The sequence below is a fragment of the Branchiostoma belcheri genome, unplaced genomic scaffold, assembly GCF_001625305.1.
Source record: "Branchiostoma belcheri isolate BF01 breed outbred unplaced genomic scaffold, Haploidv18h27 scaffold21, whole genome shotgun sequence".
In the NCBI taxonomy this organism is placed as follows: domain Eukaryota; kingdom Metazoa; phylum Chordata; class Leptocardii; order Amphioxiformes; family Branchiostomatidae; genus Branchiostoma; species Branchiostoma belcheri.
Window position 1 is genome coordinate 1,719,486 of NW_017803602.1, and position 13,304 is coordinate 1,732,789.

The 13,304-nt window shown below is 43.7% G+C and overlaps 4 protein-coding genes across 5 annotated transcripts in view; all 4 read right to left on the bottom strand.

Moving 5' to 3' along the window:
* Positions 1-19: 19 nt before the first annotated feature.
* Positions 20-2,147, bottom strand: LOC109469683. Its single transcript, XM_019768238.1, has one exon. It carries the CDS (start codon positions 2,095-2,097, stop codon positions 145-147), a length of 1,953 nt encoding a protein of 650 aa, XP_019623797.1. The 5' UTR covers positions 2,098-2,147; the 3' UTR covers positions 20-144.
* Positions 2,148-4,749: 2,602 nt separating this feature from the next.
* Positions 4,750-9,579, bottom strand: LOC109469699 (neuronal acetylcholine receptor subunit alpha-10-like). The gene is made up of 10 exons (XM_019768269.1): positions 9,458-9,579; positions 8,820-8,965; positions 7,567-7,611; positions 7,352-7,461; positions 6,884-7,100; positions 6,552-6,764; positions 6,329-6,422; positions 5,916-6,109; positions 5,631-5,740; positions 4,750-5,211 (listed from the first exon to the last, which is right to left on the bottom strand). The coding sequence occupies exons 1-10, from the start codon at positions 9,516-9,518 to the stop codon at positions 4,953-4,955; spliced, it is 1,449 nt and encodes a 482-aa protein (XP_019623828.1). The 5' UTR covers positions 9,519-9,579; the 3' UTR covers positions 4,750-4,952.
* A 796-nt stretch (positions 9,580-10,375) lies between these two features.
* LOC109469838 (cytochrome P450 27C1-like) overlaps positions 10,376-13,304 on the bottom strand; it is an 8,512-nt gene continuing 5,583 nt past the window's right edge. For both annotated transcript variants that reach the window (XM_019768572.1, XM_019768571.1), the window contains one exon: positions 10,376-10,986. The gene's annotated coding sequence lies outside the window, so the exon portion shown is untranslated. The remainder of the gene's footprint in view (positions 10,987-13,304) is intronic.
* LOC109469627 (cytochrome P450 302a1, mitochondrial-like) lies at positions 10,980-12,498 on the bottom strand. The gene is made up of 5 exons (XM_019768165.1): positions 12,347-12,498; positions 12,061-12,139; positions 11,691-11,850; positions 11,486-11,529; positions 10,980-11,363 (listed from the first exon to the last, which is right to left on the bottom strand). Exons 1-5 carry the CDS (start codon positions 12,496-12,498, stop codon positions 11,157-11,159), a joined length of 642 nt encoding a protein of 213 aa, XP_019623724.1. The 3' UTR covers positions 10,980-11,156.

The window sequence follows — 13,304 nt, forward strand, 5'->3', positions numbered from 1 at the left end:
TATACAGTGTGCTCAGTTCTATCCACTGTAATATAACAACTGCTAAATTAAATACAGTGTACATTGCTCTATCCGCTGTAATATATGCATACACACAAGTTCTCCCTTAACTCGTCTCCCTGGGAGAGAGTCTCTATGGAATGTTCAACCATCCGAATGTCGCCGACTAGAAGGCTGCAGCCTCGGCGTGTTGACCTTGACTTTGTACGGAGCAGTATTTGCCAGGGACGGTGGGGCGAGGTTGAACTTCAACTTCCCTCCTGCCAACAGCGGGGCTTTCTGCTTGAAGAGCCGGTTCTTGAGCCGGAGGAGAGGTGCGTTCTGTTCACAAGTCTGCGGGGATTTCTTGATGACAGGTTCCTTGACGATGTACTGAGGAGAGGACTTGTGACACAGGACGGGCACGCGGCCCTGGTGTTCCACCTGACACGCACGGAGCTCAGGCTGAGAATGATAACTCTTCATGCGGGAACGCTTTCCTGTCTGAGTCTTCCTAAACCCTTCATAGCCCATGTCTTCTGTGGACTTTGTTTTCCCAGAGATGTAAAGCTTAAATCTTGACGCCGTTGTTACTTTGCTAGCCTTTCTGTCTTTTGTGCAAATCAGCATGGCAGCTTCATAGACATCGGTGACTTCTGGTAATTCAACAGAAGTTGCCCCCAAATCTTGAAGGTCACATTGTGAAGTCTTGATAAACAGTGAACTTGGCCTCTGAGCGACATCGTCACACGTAGACCGGCCATCAGATGTTTCGGCAAGGTTGTTAGAAGGCATTGACAGAGTTGACGCCGCCCCTTGTGTTGTCTCCTTCTCTGGTTCTCCCAGTTCATCTCCAGGTGATGTTTTCTGATCACCCGGGCTTCGTTCCCCACCAACATTTTCACAAATATCCACACATTGTGTTTGCCTACTCAACATTCTTGTTATGGACTCGGGTTCAATTTTACTAGACTTTTCCGACCTGAATCTCTTCCAGCGCGCTTTGATGCTTCCGCCATCTTCCTGTTCACCTTGGATAAAACTCGTCAGTTCTGCTCTGTTATCGCTGTCCTTGTCATCCGGCACGGCGAAGGTCTCCATCTCAATGCCGTCTGTCCCGGATTTGTTCTTGAATAATTTTCTAATTTCTCTCAGTTTACTTTTTCTTTCTGTCGCTGTCTTTTCTACGAAATGTGCTCCTAACTTAGTCGGAAGAGACAGGACATTGTGAGCGGCTCTCTGCAGGGAGACTGGCTCACTTCTGCTGGCTTTCACATTAAAGACAGCATTTTCGTCTGGAGGAAGAGATTTTGGAATAAGTTTTTGATTCTCCTCACAGATGTCATCGGCCTCCAGAACATTGTCTCCTGCGCGCGACAAGACGTCATAGCTACTGTCCTGTCCTACCTTCGTCACGGCAAGGTCTACCGTATCGCCTGCGTGCGTGATGACATCAGCATCACGTTCTTTGTCAGTTGATCTATCGTCAGCTGAAGCGACAGCGTCACCCGCATGTTTTATTTCATGTTCACTGTGGAAGCTCTTTATCAGCATGGGTCCTTCCGGCTTAATTAGGTCAAAGTTCCCTTCACTTTTGCATCGGATGACTCTATCCATGTCGGCGTTCTTTAGAGAAAGTTTTTCGTTGGCGGACGACGAAGACCTGCAAATGCCTACCTTCACGTTTGCTGTGGACAAGACGGTTCGCCCGTTAGAAATGTACAGATCGCTCTGGCAATGCGCCACATATGTGTCACCACTGCAGCAGTCATTCAGAAGGTCAATGCGTGTGCTGTTACAAAGTAATTTGCTATGTGTCGCTTCGTACTCATCATCGTCTATATGGTGATTATAGCGTATGTAGGTGCAGTTTGTCTTTCTTATAGGTAGTGCCCGGAAGATAGTAACCGGTGGTGCTAGCTGTTTGAAAAGTGGCGAGTTATCTAGTGTGCAGGTTTCACAAGACAGCTCAGATGGCGTGGTGTACTGCTCGACCTGGGTGTCGGACGTCTCTTCGTTGTCGACAAGGACACGCCGGCTCTCCGACCTGTTCCTGATGCAGTTGAAGAAGCCGAACTGACGGTGAAACCCCGGCACCAAACAGCCTGCAGCGCTCATCGTGTCGGGGAGGCTGGGTTTAGTCTGAAATAAAACGCAGATGTAGCGGATAGTGGGAGCTGAATGGATCCATGAGTATATTTGCAAGATCGTACACATGTATGTTGTACGTGATCGGGCATTTCTGACCTGTACTATGTGGAAGGCGGCACACTTGGTCACCCTACCGTTACAATGAGATCAAATATATGTGTCTGTTTTGTTAGCTATAGCTATCTACTATAACGGGATTTTAACCACCAAAACAGATGACCTGATACGAAAACTTTGGATTTGGACCTGATACGAAGACTTCATTAGGGCGTAGAATATGTACTGCGTAGAATGAGATCTTATTTGGCCAAATGAGAGACGTCTCAAATATCGTCATTTGTCATCTCATTTCAGTCTATAATATCATCAACTGACTCGTAACCCTGTTAGTATCTAGATTGCAAAGCTGGTCACGTATGACAGAACATCAGTAGACAGGACGGACCCACAGTATTTCATTAGGACAGAGATAATACTGTTAAGGTTGACAGATGGGTGCAGACTGTCGTCGAGACGCCCTGGCATGTCATATCAGACCAGTCATCTTGTAGTCTAATTGGAGCTAGATTGAAACTGGATTTTATCGAACGTACGAGACACAGTCATTACATGTTGAATCTTAATACATGGTATATGAGGGGCATACATATAAAAAACATCAAGACAGGTATTGCATGGTATACTTTGCACCAGGGATGTCAAGATACCTCTTGACTGTTCGGATAATTGTAACGTACTCACGGTCCTCTTTCTGTTTTACATAGGGTGTCTGGCCCACAGCATCAAGGGTTTTTTAATAGTCAGATATAGTCAAATTGCGGTGTGGAGGCAGGGGAAATCAGACGTCTGCTTCCTATGATTAATTTGTCGTAAATATATGTACGCTCCTTTGAATTTTTGTTTTGCACACATTATCTTCTGTCCATATTCACATTCTGCACTGGAAACAAAGTATGCTGACAGATACACGTCAGGTAACCCACAGCGCACGCCAAGTCAAACCAATAATAACCAGTATCAGTTTAGGCTGATCAGTATCAGAACTGGTGAAATGTTCTGTGCCCCCGTAAAATTTAACAGTTCTGCGTCCCCGTTTAAAAAAAGGGGGCATGTGCATGTTGACACCATGGCGCATCTGATCTATTTTAGGGTGGGAACTTTAGAAAGGTTCACCGGGTCATCACGATGCCCCCGGGACGCGATAGGCATGAATCATTTAAGGCTATATCAGGGTTATATAAAGGGAGGAAGATGATATCACGGGGCATAGCGTGCTGGAAGCCGAGATCAATAAACCGGCTTCACTCGAGTACTGTTCACTCGGCCGGCACCATTCTGGCCAAATCTACGGACATTTTCTGTGATCTTTTGCATGAAAACAACCTGAAAATATTCTGTAGCACATTAAAACATACGATAATGTCAAGATTTCTGCAGCGCCATGCTATCAATAACGAACAAAAATAATCGTCCCGACATTTAATAACTATTATCCCAATAATAAATGTCCCTATATTTAGATGCTATCATAGACGGCAGTACCAGGCATCGTGCTGTTTGCTCTATGACGGCATGATTAGATGATTTTAAAGAATAACAACACCTGCACTGACCTGTATGCTGCATGTTGACGGGGGCAGGGTGCGCTGAGATGCGGGTAGATGTGATATCTTGGCTGGAGAGCTGTCCCCTTGGCACGGCGGTCATGATTCTCATCGCTATGTCAGGGGCAAACCACTATGATTGTCATAGGGAGGTTTCTTCCAGGGACGGCACAAAAATATTTCGATCAGTTACTGAAGTCATAGAAGCGTGTAGTTTCATTCAAATTGTGCATTTAATGATGACACAAACGGCACAATCAGCAGGGAAAATCTCCACCAAAAGTCAGACATTCTATCAGCCTATACGTCATCGCCAGCTGGTAGCCCCAGAATAGCCCATGGATGGTCAACAACGGAGGTGGGGGTGGGGAATAATATTTGAACGTTTTATCCATGTAACGTTTGAATAGAAACTCTGGATGGATTCATACTTTGCTTCAGCAACACCCTCCCATCCACAATACTCGGTGAACCGCCCCCTATCTATACCGTCGATATGCTATACGGGCGCGGTGTACATAACAACGTGGCTGATAAGGGTCTCTCCGGCATGTCTGGCGTCCTTGTCTGTGACGACATGTACATGTACAGATGTGTGACTATCCACGTGAATGTTGAGCTATATCATAACACTATGGTAAGAAAATTCAAACTGACACCATAGTTATTTTGCCACAACTACACCTCAGAATATCTGTCAGTATTTTCCCGGAAATTTATGCTGCTCTATAATATTATGATTTCTAAAATGTTTGTCTGATTAGTTGTGTGATGACTAACTCTGGCTCAGCCTATGTGATACCTGGTTAAAACGAAACCTGCCCACTATTTTTTCCTCATACTTTAGAAACACATAGCTTGGAGTTAGTAAACATTGTAAACAATTTATCAAAGATTTATTAGTAATCTTTCGTCTCACGGGCTATTACCAAAAGAACTGGGACGCAAGAACGACGCATCTACACAGATTTGGAGACACAAGTCTTTACCATCTTCCTGGGATCGATGCATTTATTCTGTTCGATATAATATACTGTGAGTATTCGCATGTGTTTACATCATCTTCATTTCATGCAATTTTGCAGCAGAGGACATTGTACGCTGCTAGCATTCCAAGACATGCTTGTTTCTTATGTTAAATTATATGCTCTATACACAATTACCTAATACATGCTGTTTACTATTGCATTCATCTGACTTTTCTTCCAGTCATATTCGCTACACTTTTTCCTCCAGCTGTTGCTTCTGCTGATCCAGCCTGGTAGACCAGCCAATGATGCCGTCCAGGCAAGTGGCCAAGATGATGAACAGTGTTGTCAGGAGATACAGGGTCATGAAGAACTTATCCATGACGCGGGCCACGCGCTTCCAGTCGTTCTCCAGCCCCTGTCCCTCCCGCTCGTCCTCCAGGTGACTGACGATGTTGCGCACGTCTCGCACCAGGTCCTCCATCAGGAGCTGCGGCATGTTGGGCTTTCTGGAGAAACACATTCCAACCACAACTCTCAAGCAAGAAACTCATTGAATCTGAAACTGGTTTACAAGGACATTAGCTTCTGTCTGCTATGACTGACAAAAACAGTATTGGAAGCAGAACTTCTGCACCTCGTGATGAGGAAGACCGATGATGATGATGATGATGAAGAACCAATGTGTGAAGGTATGTGTGGCATGGCTTCTACTGACGGTACAAATCATAAACCGAGCTAGTGCTCTAAAGTTTCTGGTAGTTGCCTAAAGGAAAATTTTCTTCAGTGAATAAAAAATAATTCCATGGTCACGAGGGTACAGAACAATGGGCCCTTCCTGAATATCAACAGAAGTTTTAAGCACTAAAGTGATGCTAGCTGATTTGCTACACAAAAATGATCTGGTAAAAGCTCGGATTGGCCATACCCCTCCATCTTGTTAAGTCCTTCCGGGTACTCCCCGGGCTCACCAGCGCTTGCCCGAATGATCCGCATGGTGCTGTCATCTAGGACCTTCTTTTCTGGATCGTCTTCCTCCTGAAACAGATTTATGTGTAATTCACTAAACAAGGCAGCATGAAGAGGGATAGGCTAATTGGGTACAGCATTTTAGTTCATAGAAGCAAGAAATAGTGTCATGAATTAGATATTTTTTTACTGTAAGCTACTAGTATAGTTACTTCCATGTTGTTTCTCTAGCTTGTTGCTTTACCTCCTCCTGCTTGACAGCCACGGATCCACTCAGATCCCCCATACAGAGCATGAGGCTCATGTAGCGGAGAACGAGACGACGGACCCAGGCAGGAACAGGCTTGGTGTCAGCCGTACAGATGCTCAGGTTGACCACAATGGAGCCCAGCAGCAGGGACAGGGACAAGAGGACCAGCGTTACGATCACGTACCAAGCTGGGAACAAACATGGACTGGTTAGGAGATGCTGTTGAGACCAAACGCCTGATGAAATTGTCATCTCTGATACAAACATATTTTTGTCAAATTCTCCACTTTGATACTAAGCTCAGTAGTGCCTTGTATACATCTGATACTACATCAGAATAAAAGTACATGAAGTTGATCTTCAAGCCCAAATGAAATGAAGAGGCCTTAAAAGTGATTGATACTTACATACTAAGGGCACATTTTCACTCACTGGCATCTGCTCGGCAATCATGAGCAGGAAGACTGACAGGGCCAGCAACACGGTCACCCCAAAGGATATCTGTAAAACATTACTGCAACTTGTAAAATATAAGTACAAGTTTACTGATGGTCGGCCACGTAGCAAGTTATATATTAAGAATACCCCAAAATATATGGTAACATTCAGTTTATCATAATAACATCATACCTTGTCCCCTGACTCTGCCGGCACGTAGAAGCTCAGTGTTGCCAACACGGCCAACAGGAAGCAGGGAAACAGCAGGTTGAAAAAGTAAAAGGACCATTTCCGCTCCATAGCCAAAATAAACGTAGCCTCATCAAAATGTGATGACCCATACTCCTTCACCTTAAAGATGGGACTGAAAGACGCAACCTGCCACTCAGCATGCGGCTTTAAAACCTGCAAAGGACATATTATGCAATCATTGAACAAGACGTCAGGTCTGAATAGATTATCAACAGCGATTTCTGATGAAAATTTTGTAAAGCTTTCATCTTAGCCACAGTAGGGGTTACCACCAAACTTCCTGTGGTCTTGTTGCGGCCAAGCTTGATCGATGATCTGTCGTGCAGCCACGATCCGAACTTGAGTGGACATGCCTGCGCGTCGAAAGGAAAGTTTGTGACGTCGACGTCACAGCTGGTGGACGCCACGATGGGGAAGGCCCAGTACACTGTTCCATCACTGTCCACTCTCACCAAGTCAACGGGCCAACCACTGAACCCCTGGTCAACACTGTAAGGATATAGGTATATCAAAGGGTGTCCCTACATTGTGCTGAATACAAAAACGAAACCTTTCTAGTTCTGTACACCACTAGCATAGAACCCATGTGTGTGATGCTGTCTACCATTGGAGAATAATGTTATATACAGGGAAAGACTTGTGGAAAAATAAGTAAGCAAGGAACGTACGTAACTCCGAATCCAGTAGCAATACATAAACAGATTGTATAAATAGGGCAAATAAAGCCAATATTCGCGTACTTTTCGAAGAGAACAATATCAGGTCTCCAGATTTCGTCTGCCCGGATGGTCATATTCGTCATGCCGTCATAATCACCGGGATCCCACTGCAGATTGATGTCCTTCCAGATCTGCAACATTACAGGTAAAGGTGCAACCGGAAAGGTTGTTTGGGAGATTGGAAGGCAAATATTGTAAACGTCAAACATTTTAGGCCTTTATGACGTTATACTCACCATTTTCATCCAGATTTTGCTGTTCAAAACTTGTTCAGGTTCATTCTGCAAGGGATAAGAGGAGCACTTTGTGATGTGATGTCACTCATTGTCTCACTTTTTTATTATTGTAGGACTACCAGTATCCTCTTCACTGTGATACCTCCACATCCGGTAATTGTACTCTCTACACCATGTCGTTATTGCACTTAACAATCAAATGAAGGCTTACAAAGCAAACGGTAGAATTAAATGTGTTATCACTGCTTCAAAACATGTTTCTTGGAACATATCTTAGATGCATTTCTTAATTGAAAACATAGAACGTTCTGACGTTGCAATAGAAACGATGATTGGTGACACCCAAGACAGATACTGAGATGACTGTGACTCATGTACACATCGATGTAAGCCTAATCTATATCAAACTCCGTGAATGCTTCCAACACACAATTGCGTTAACTAGCTTTAAAGACTTGCAGTCTCATGTGAAAGTAACTTAACAATAAACGCATATTATCTGTAACAACATTGCCGCTCCTTACTTTTCCGACGAGCTGTCAGTAATAACAAGATTCGTCATACCCAAGAGAGTTGTTATGTTCAGAAAATATAATGTTTGTTGGGAATGCTATGGTGAATGGCCAGTTAATCCTAGCTGTTATCTCATTTACAACGGAGTTTGGCCATTAATGTTAGAACTCGGATGACTTCAGCCATTAATGTTCGCATGACTTCTGACATCATCTTTACATTGAATTGCACTTAAGGTCTCAGAAATCAATACGTTCCCAGTAAGTTCTGTACGTGCTAAGCCTTCTAACTATATTATCTGGGATATTATTAGATGATGACAACGTGCACTTCTACCCTTTTAAGCGTGAGAAACGATTTCTTTTTGGGTCAGTGACATAATCCTGTTGATACAGGCAGCCTACCTCCGGTTCCTATAACTCTCATCTGAGCATCCTGACTGTAGTTAAGGCAGTAAAGGGTGCGTGTACCAAATGAAAATATCGTTTTGTTACTTGTCGCCTACTTGTGCAAAGTCATCTGCCAATCTGTAAATCATTGGCATGTTGATAGTACTATTCTGAAGCGTTAGAATCAGCAAGTGTTAGAATCACCAGCGTATTACTAGTAAGACATGGATACACACCAATATGCCAGAAAGGATTGCCTGATAATAGAATAAAGGTTTGACAATCCTGACACATTAATGTTTCCCTGGATGTTAGTGTACGGTGTTTTAAGATATGTTAACAGTATTTTACCAGGTCAATGATCTGCTCCAGGGCCAGGTTAATGCTGACCTCCACACTCTCATTGGCACGGTTAACCGGCAGAACGTCGCTGTTGTAATCGGAATCCGTGAACAGTTTCTTCAGCAGGTCTTTTTGTGAGCCAAGTGACAATGTACCTAACGAAATGAAGTTAAATAGAAGCATATGGTGTATGTGGATTCTTGTAATATGATAGGTAAATCAGCGATCGTTGCTGTTTCGCATGTTGTACACAGTTTTTGTAAAACTGGAACCGTTGCCTCCAATATGTTGAAAGCAAGTCTTCACAGATAATGTTTTGTAACGTTTCCACAGCCGCAATATATGATGAACATTGTGATTATTCCAGAAAGTCTAAAGATTCTGTTCTATACCAGGTGTGGCCATGGTTTATCATAACCAGCTGCATGTTAAGAAAGCTGATAAAAGTTACAGGTTTCTGCACTAGATGTGTTTCTATTGAGAATGCCAACTTACAGTTCACTTCGCAGCTGATGAATTTGCGGCAAACATACATATCTAGTGTTAGAAACGCCTAATCAATCAGTTAACGCACAGGAGAGTACAATTTAATTTCTTAGCTAAGTTAAACAATAACATTCAAACATCTATAACATGTAGCAACTTACTTTGGATCGAGGCCCAAATACAGAGGAGGTGAACACTCCAGTACACAACATGTCGGAACATTTTGCTGGCTCAGGTGATTGTTACGGATGGTTCTTAAAGCACCCAGCGGTGCCACGATTGCCCCGTGTGAGTGGCGAACATATCTATTTATATCATGGCCTACGTGCACGTCAAGTTAATTAGATTTTAGAATGCATAATTTATGTTTATAGACAAATTCGTCATATCATACAAAGTCCGTCGACGAGGGAATATCACACAATTACTTCTTAATTGTAAACACGTACTTGGCTTTCAGTTACAATCGTGTATTGAACGATTCCATAGGGTAAAAATGTCCAACCTTGAACTAGTCTGAACTGAAAACATGAAAGATTATGAAAACCTGGAATTTATCATTTAATAATTTGATATTAAAACTTAAGCAAGTTATTCCTCTATCTCCTGTAGAATATACTCCTGATAGAGTAACAGATGCCCTGGATTCCTACTCTACATTCTGAAACGTGTTTGGATCCTTTCTAATGATCTGTGTGCTAATCAAATGTCGCGAAAATGAACATGGAAAACACTAGGGTATATGATCGTGTGTAGAGAACGTCAGCTGACCTTTCAATATCAAATATAACCCGAGATAAGTTTTACACATCGTCGTGTAAAACGTCCGAGATGTCGATTTCCGATAGTAAGGACAGTGTCAGTGAGTGATACATTCATACATATCATGTAATACATTTACAGTGCATTTGCTCCCATTAAGGCCTTTTGTAGACCAGATATTGAATATTCTAACCCAATTTTCCTCCATGAGACAGAGGTCAAGAACTTAATTCGTTTCGTCCATTTGACCAAACTCCATTTTAGGAATCGATTAATTGAGTTACTAGTATGTAGCATGTTATTACTAGCTGGCCGGAAGCGAGAAAGAACTCATTCAATGCATGAGCATCGATGAATGATTTGCACAATAAACAACCAAGGATGAGTGATAGAGTTTAGTACTTGATATCTTTATTATGGAATAGCATGTTCACCTAGTTCTAGTTTCCTGGTTGACGTTGCTTTACATTCGTCAGCCGTGGTATTCAATGCCCTGGGCATTCCTTTTTCAAAACATATTTCTGGAAAGTGACATTTTTACCTCTGTATATAGACGCCTAACTCTCTAATACAATAGTATAAGATTGCACAGTATGTACACAAGTAGTGTTTGTAAATGTCAATGAGTTTTAAATGTGAATGAGTTATATTCCGGAGGTGAATAGCTCTCTCGTGCCTACGCCGTGCGTCCCTGCCTGTGGTGCCTACGCCGTGAGTCCTTGCCTGTGGTGCTTACGCCGTGCGTCCCTGCCTGCGGTGCCTACGCCGTGAGTCCATGCCTGCGGTGCCTACGCCGTATGGCCCTGCCTGCGGTGCCTACGCCGTGCGTCCCTGTCTGTCGTGCCTACGCCGTGCGTCCCTGCCTGTCGTGCCTACGCCGTGTGTCCCTGTCTGTCGTGCCTACGCCGTGTGTCCATGCCTGTCGTGCCTACGCCGTGTGTCCCCTGTCTGCGGTGCCTACGCCGTGCGTCCCTGCCTGTCCGTGCCTACGCCGTGTGTCCATGCCTGCGGTGCCCACGCCGTGTGTCCCTGTCTGCGGTGCCTACGCCGTGCGTCCCTGCCTGTCGTGCCTACTCCGTGTGTCCATGCCCGCGGCGCCTACGCCGTGTGTCCCTGTCTGCGGTGCCTACGCCGTGCGTCCCTGCCTGTCGTGCCTACGCCGTGTGTCCATGCCTGCGGTGCCCACGCCGTGTGGCCCTGCCTGCGGCGGAAGACGAAGCGCGGGTTCCTGTCGGGCAGCAGCACCAGACTAAAGACCTGCCCCAACTCCGCCTCCTGGCACTCCACATGGAACCGCTGCAAGATCTGGGGAGGAAGGAACTAAGAGTGTCAGGAACTAAACGTGGACAAATAGGAAAGAGAACGAAGAAAACGTTATTTTAACAAAATTCAACTCGATCTTATGATGATATAGGTCAGTTGCTTACCCGGATAATCAGGAGCTGTAGCTGCTGCTCGGCAAACCGCCGGCCTGATGGAAGAAAATGAACTTTTTAAAAAGTGAATTTCATTTTTTTTCAAATACAAATACTCGTAAAATCCCCGTATAATTCCAGACTTACATATTTCTCAAACAACAGATGATTTGTCCCCCCAAAAAATTAGTAATCATAGACCTCGTTTTCTACTTACCGATGCACATGCGCACTCCGTGTCCAAACGGCATGAACAGGTACGGCGGAACTGGTGACGTGTTCTCGTCACGGAGCCAACGGGTTGGGTCAAAGGTCAGTGGATCCGTGAAATACCTCTCCTGGCGGCACATGACGCGATGATGTACCAGGATTTCAGTCTGGCAAGAGAGGTAAACAAAGATGTCCGTTAAATATTGTAATTTTGTATCATATATTGACCATACATAACTGTTTGTGATTATGTCTAGCTTGTCAGTGCAAAAAGTATTCAAAATTAAAGCTATTAAGTAAGTGAACATAAAACACATGAATCCATCAAGGTGTCACCGTGCTAGAGTGTTGTTCATACGATGTGATTAGGGACTTACCTTTGCAGGCACGTCGTAGCCACCTAGAACAACGTCATAGTCATACAGTCTGGGGTTCCCAAAAATTACCGGCCACAATCTACGGAGACCGAGAAAATAAATAGTTTTATGATGTTAGTCGATTGTTTAATTGTAGAGGATGTTTTTAAATCAGAACAAAAGCAGTACCATAGCAGATCAATAAGATTACTTTGTTGGTAGTTTGTGCTATAGGAAATGAAACGCCAACGAAACTGTCTCCAAACAATTTGGTTTTGGCCGGAGATGTTCCGACACTCTCCCTCACCTCAAAGTCTCCTTGATGACTGCCTTAAGATACTTCATTTTCCTCAGGACCTCGGGCGTGACCGGCGCGCCCTCGGGCAGGTGGGTACGGATCTCTCGGTAGACTAAGTCTTGAACCTCCGGGTTTTTGGCCAGGGCGAACAGACTGTACATCATGCCATTGGTGGTCTGGATGGAAAGAAAATATATTTCAATATTTTAACAATGGCTTTCAGTAGACATAACCAATAATAAGAATGCCAGAATGTTAAAATGATTACCGGACTCGTATTTATTAGAATTGCTTCATTATGGGTTCACCACACCACGAAGTGGTGTGGTGAAACCATATTGCTTTTTCTGATGTTTCTTCTTCTTCTCCTCCTCCTTCTCCTCCTGCCATTTTTTAAATGGATTCAGCTTCTTCATTTTAGGGCCCAAGGTCCTGAAATTTGGTATGGAGGTACAGTGGGCAAATACCCCTAGGCGTTTTTTAAATTATTGTGATACAGGCTTTTAGAATGGTTTTATTTGAGTTTTTTGGCTGTATTATAGCAAATGTATTACTGCGTTAGTGTACCGTGTTTACCACGTCTGGGCATGAGTCATCACAATGGAATGCAGGGCATCAACCAATAGGCATGCAGCTTTCCTCTATACTTCTTGCTGATTGGCTGTTGGGATTTAACTTGATTAACACAAGCACAGAGCATTTCCACCTGCACAGAGCATTTCTTGCTGATTGGCTGTTGGATTTAACTTGATTAACACCTGCACAGAGATTTCCATACTGACAGTATGTCTTTATTCAAGTTGTTTTGGTAGGTATTTCAAGCTTTTCTGCTCCAGCATTGGAATGCGGGCATGTAACGTTTTTTATTTATTTTGAAAATCAACAGTTTGCATTATGCAATTAAAAATCCTAACCAATAAAGTAGGAAATAGCTATCCAACTGTTGTTTTAGTTGTATGTTACTTCA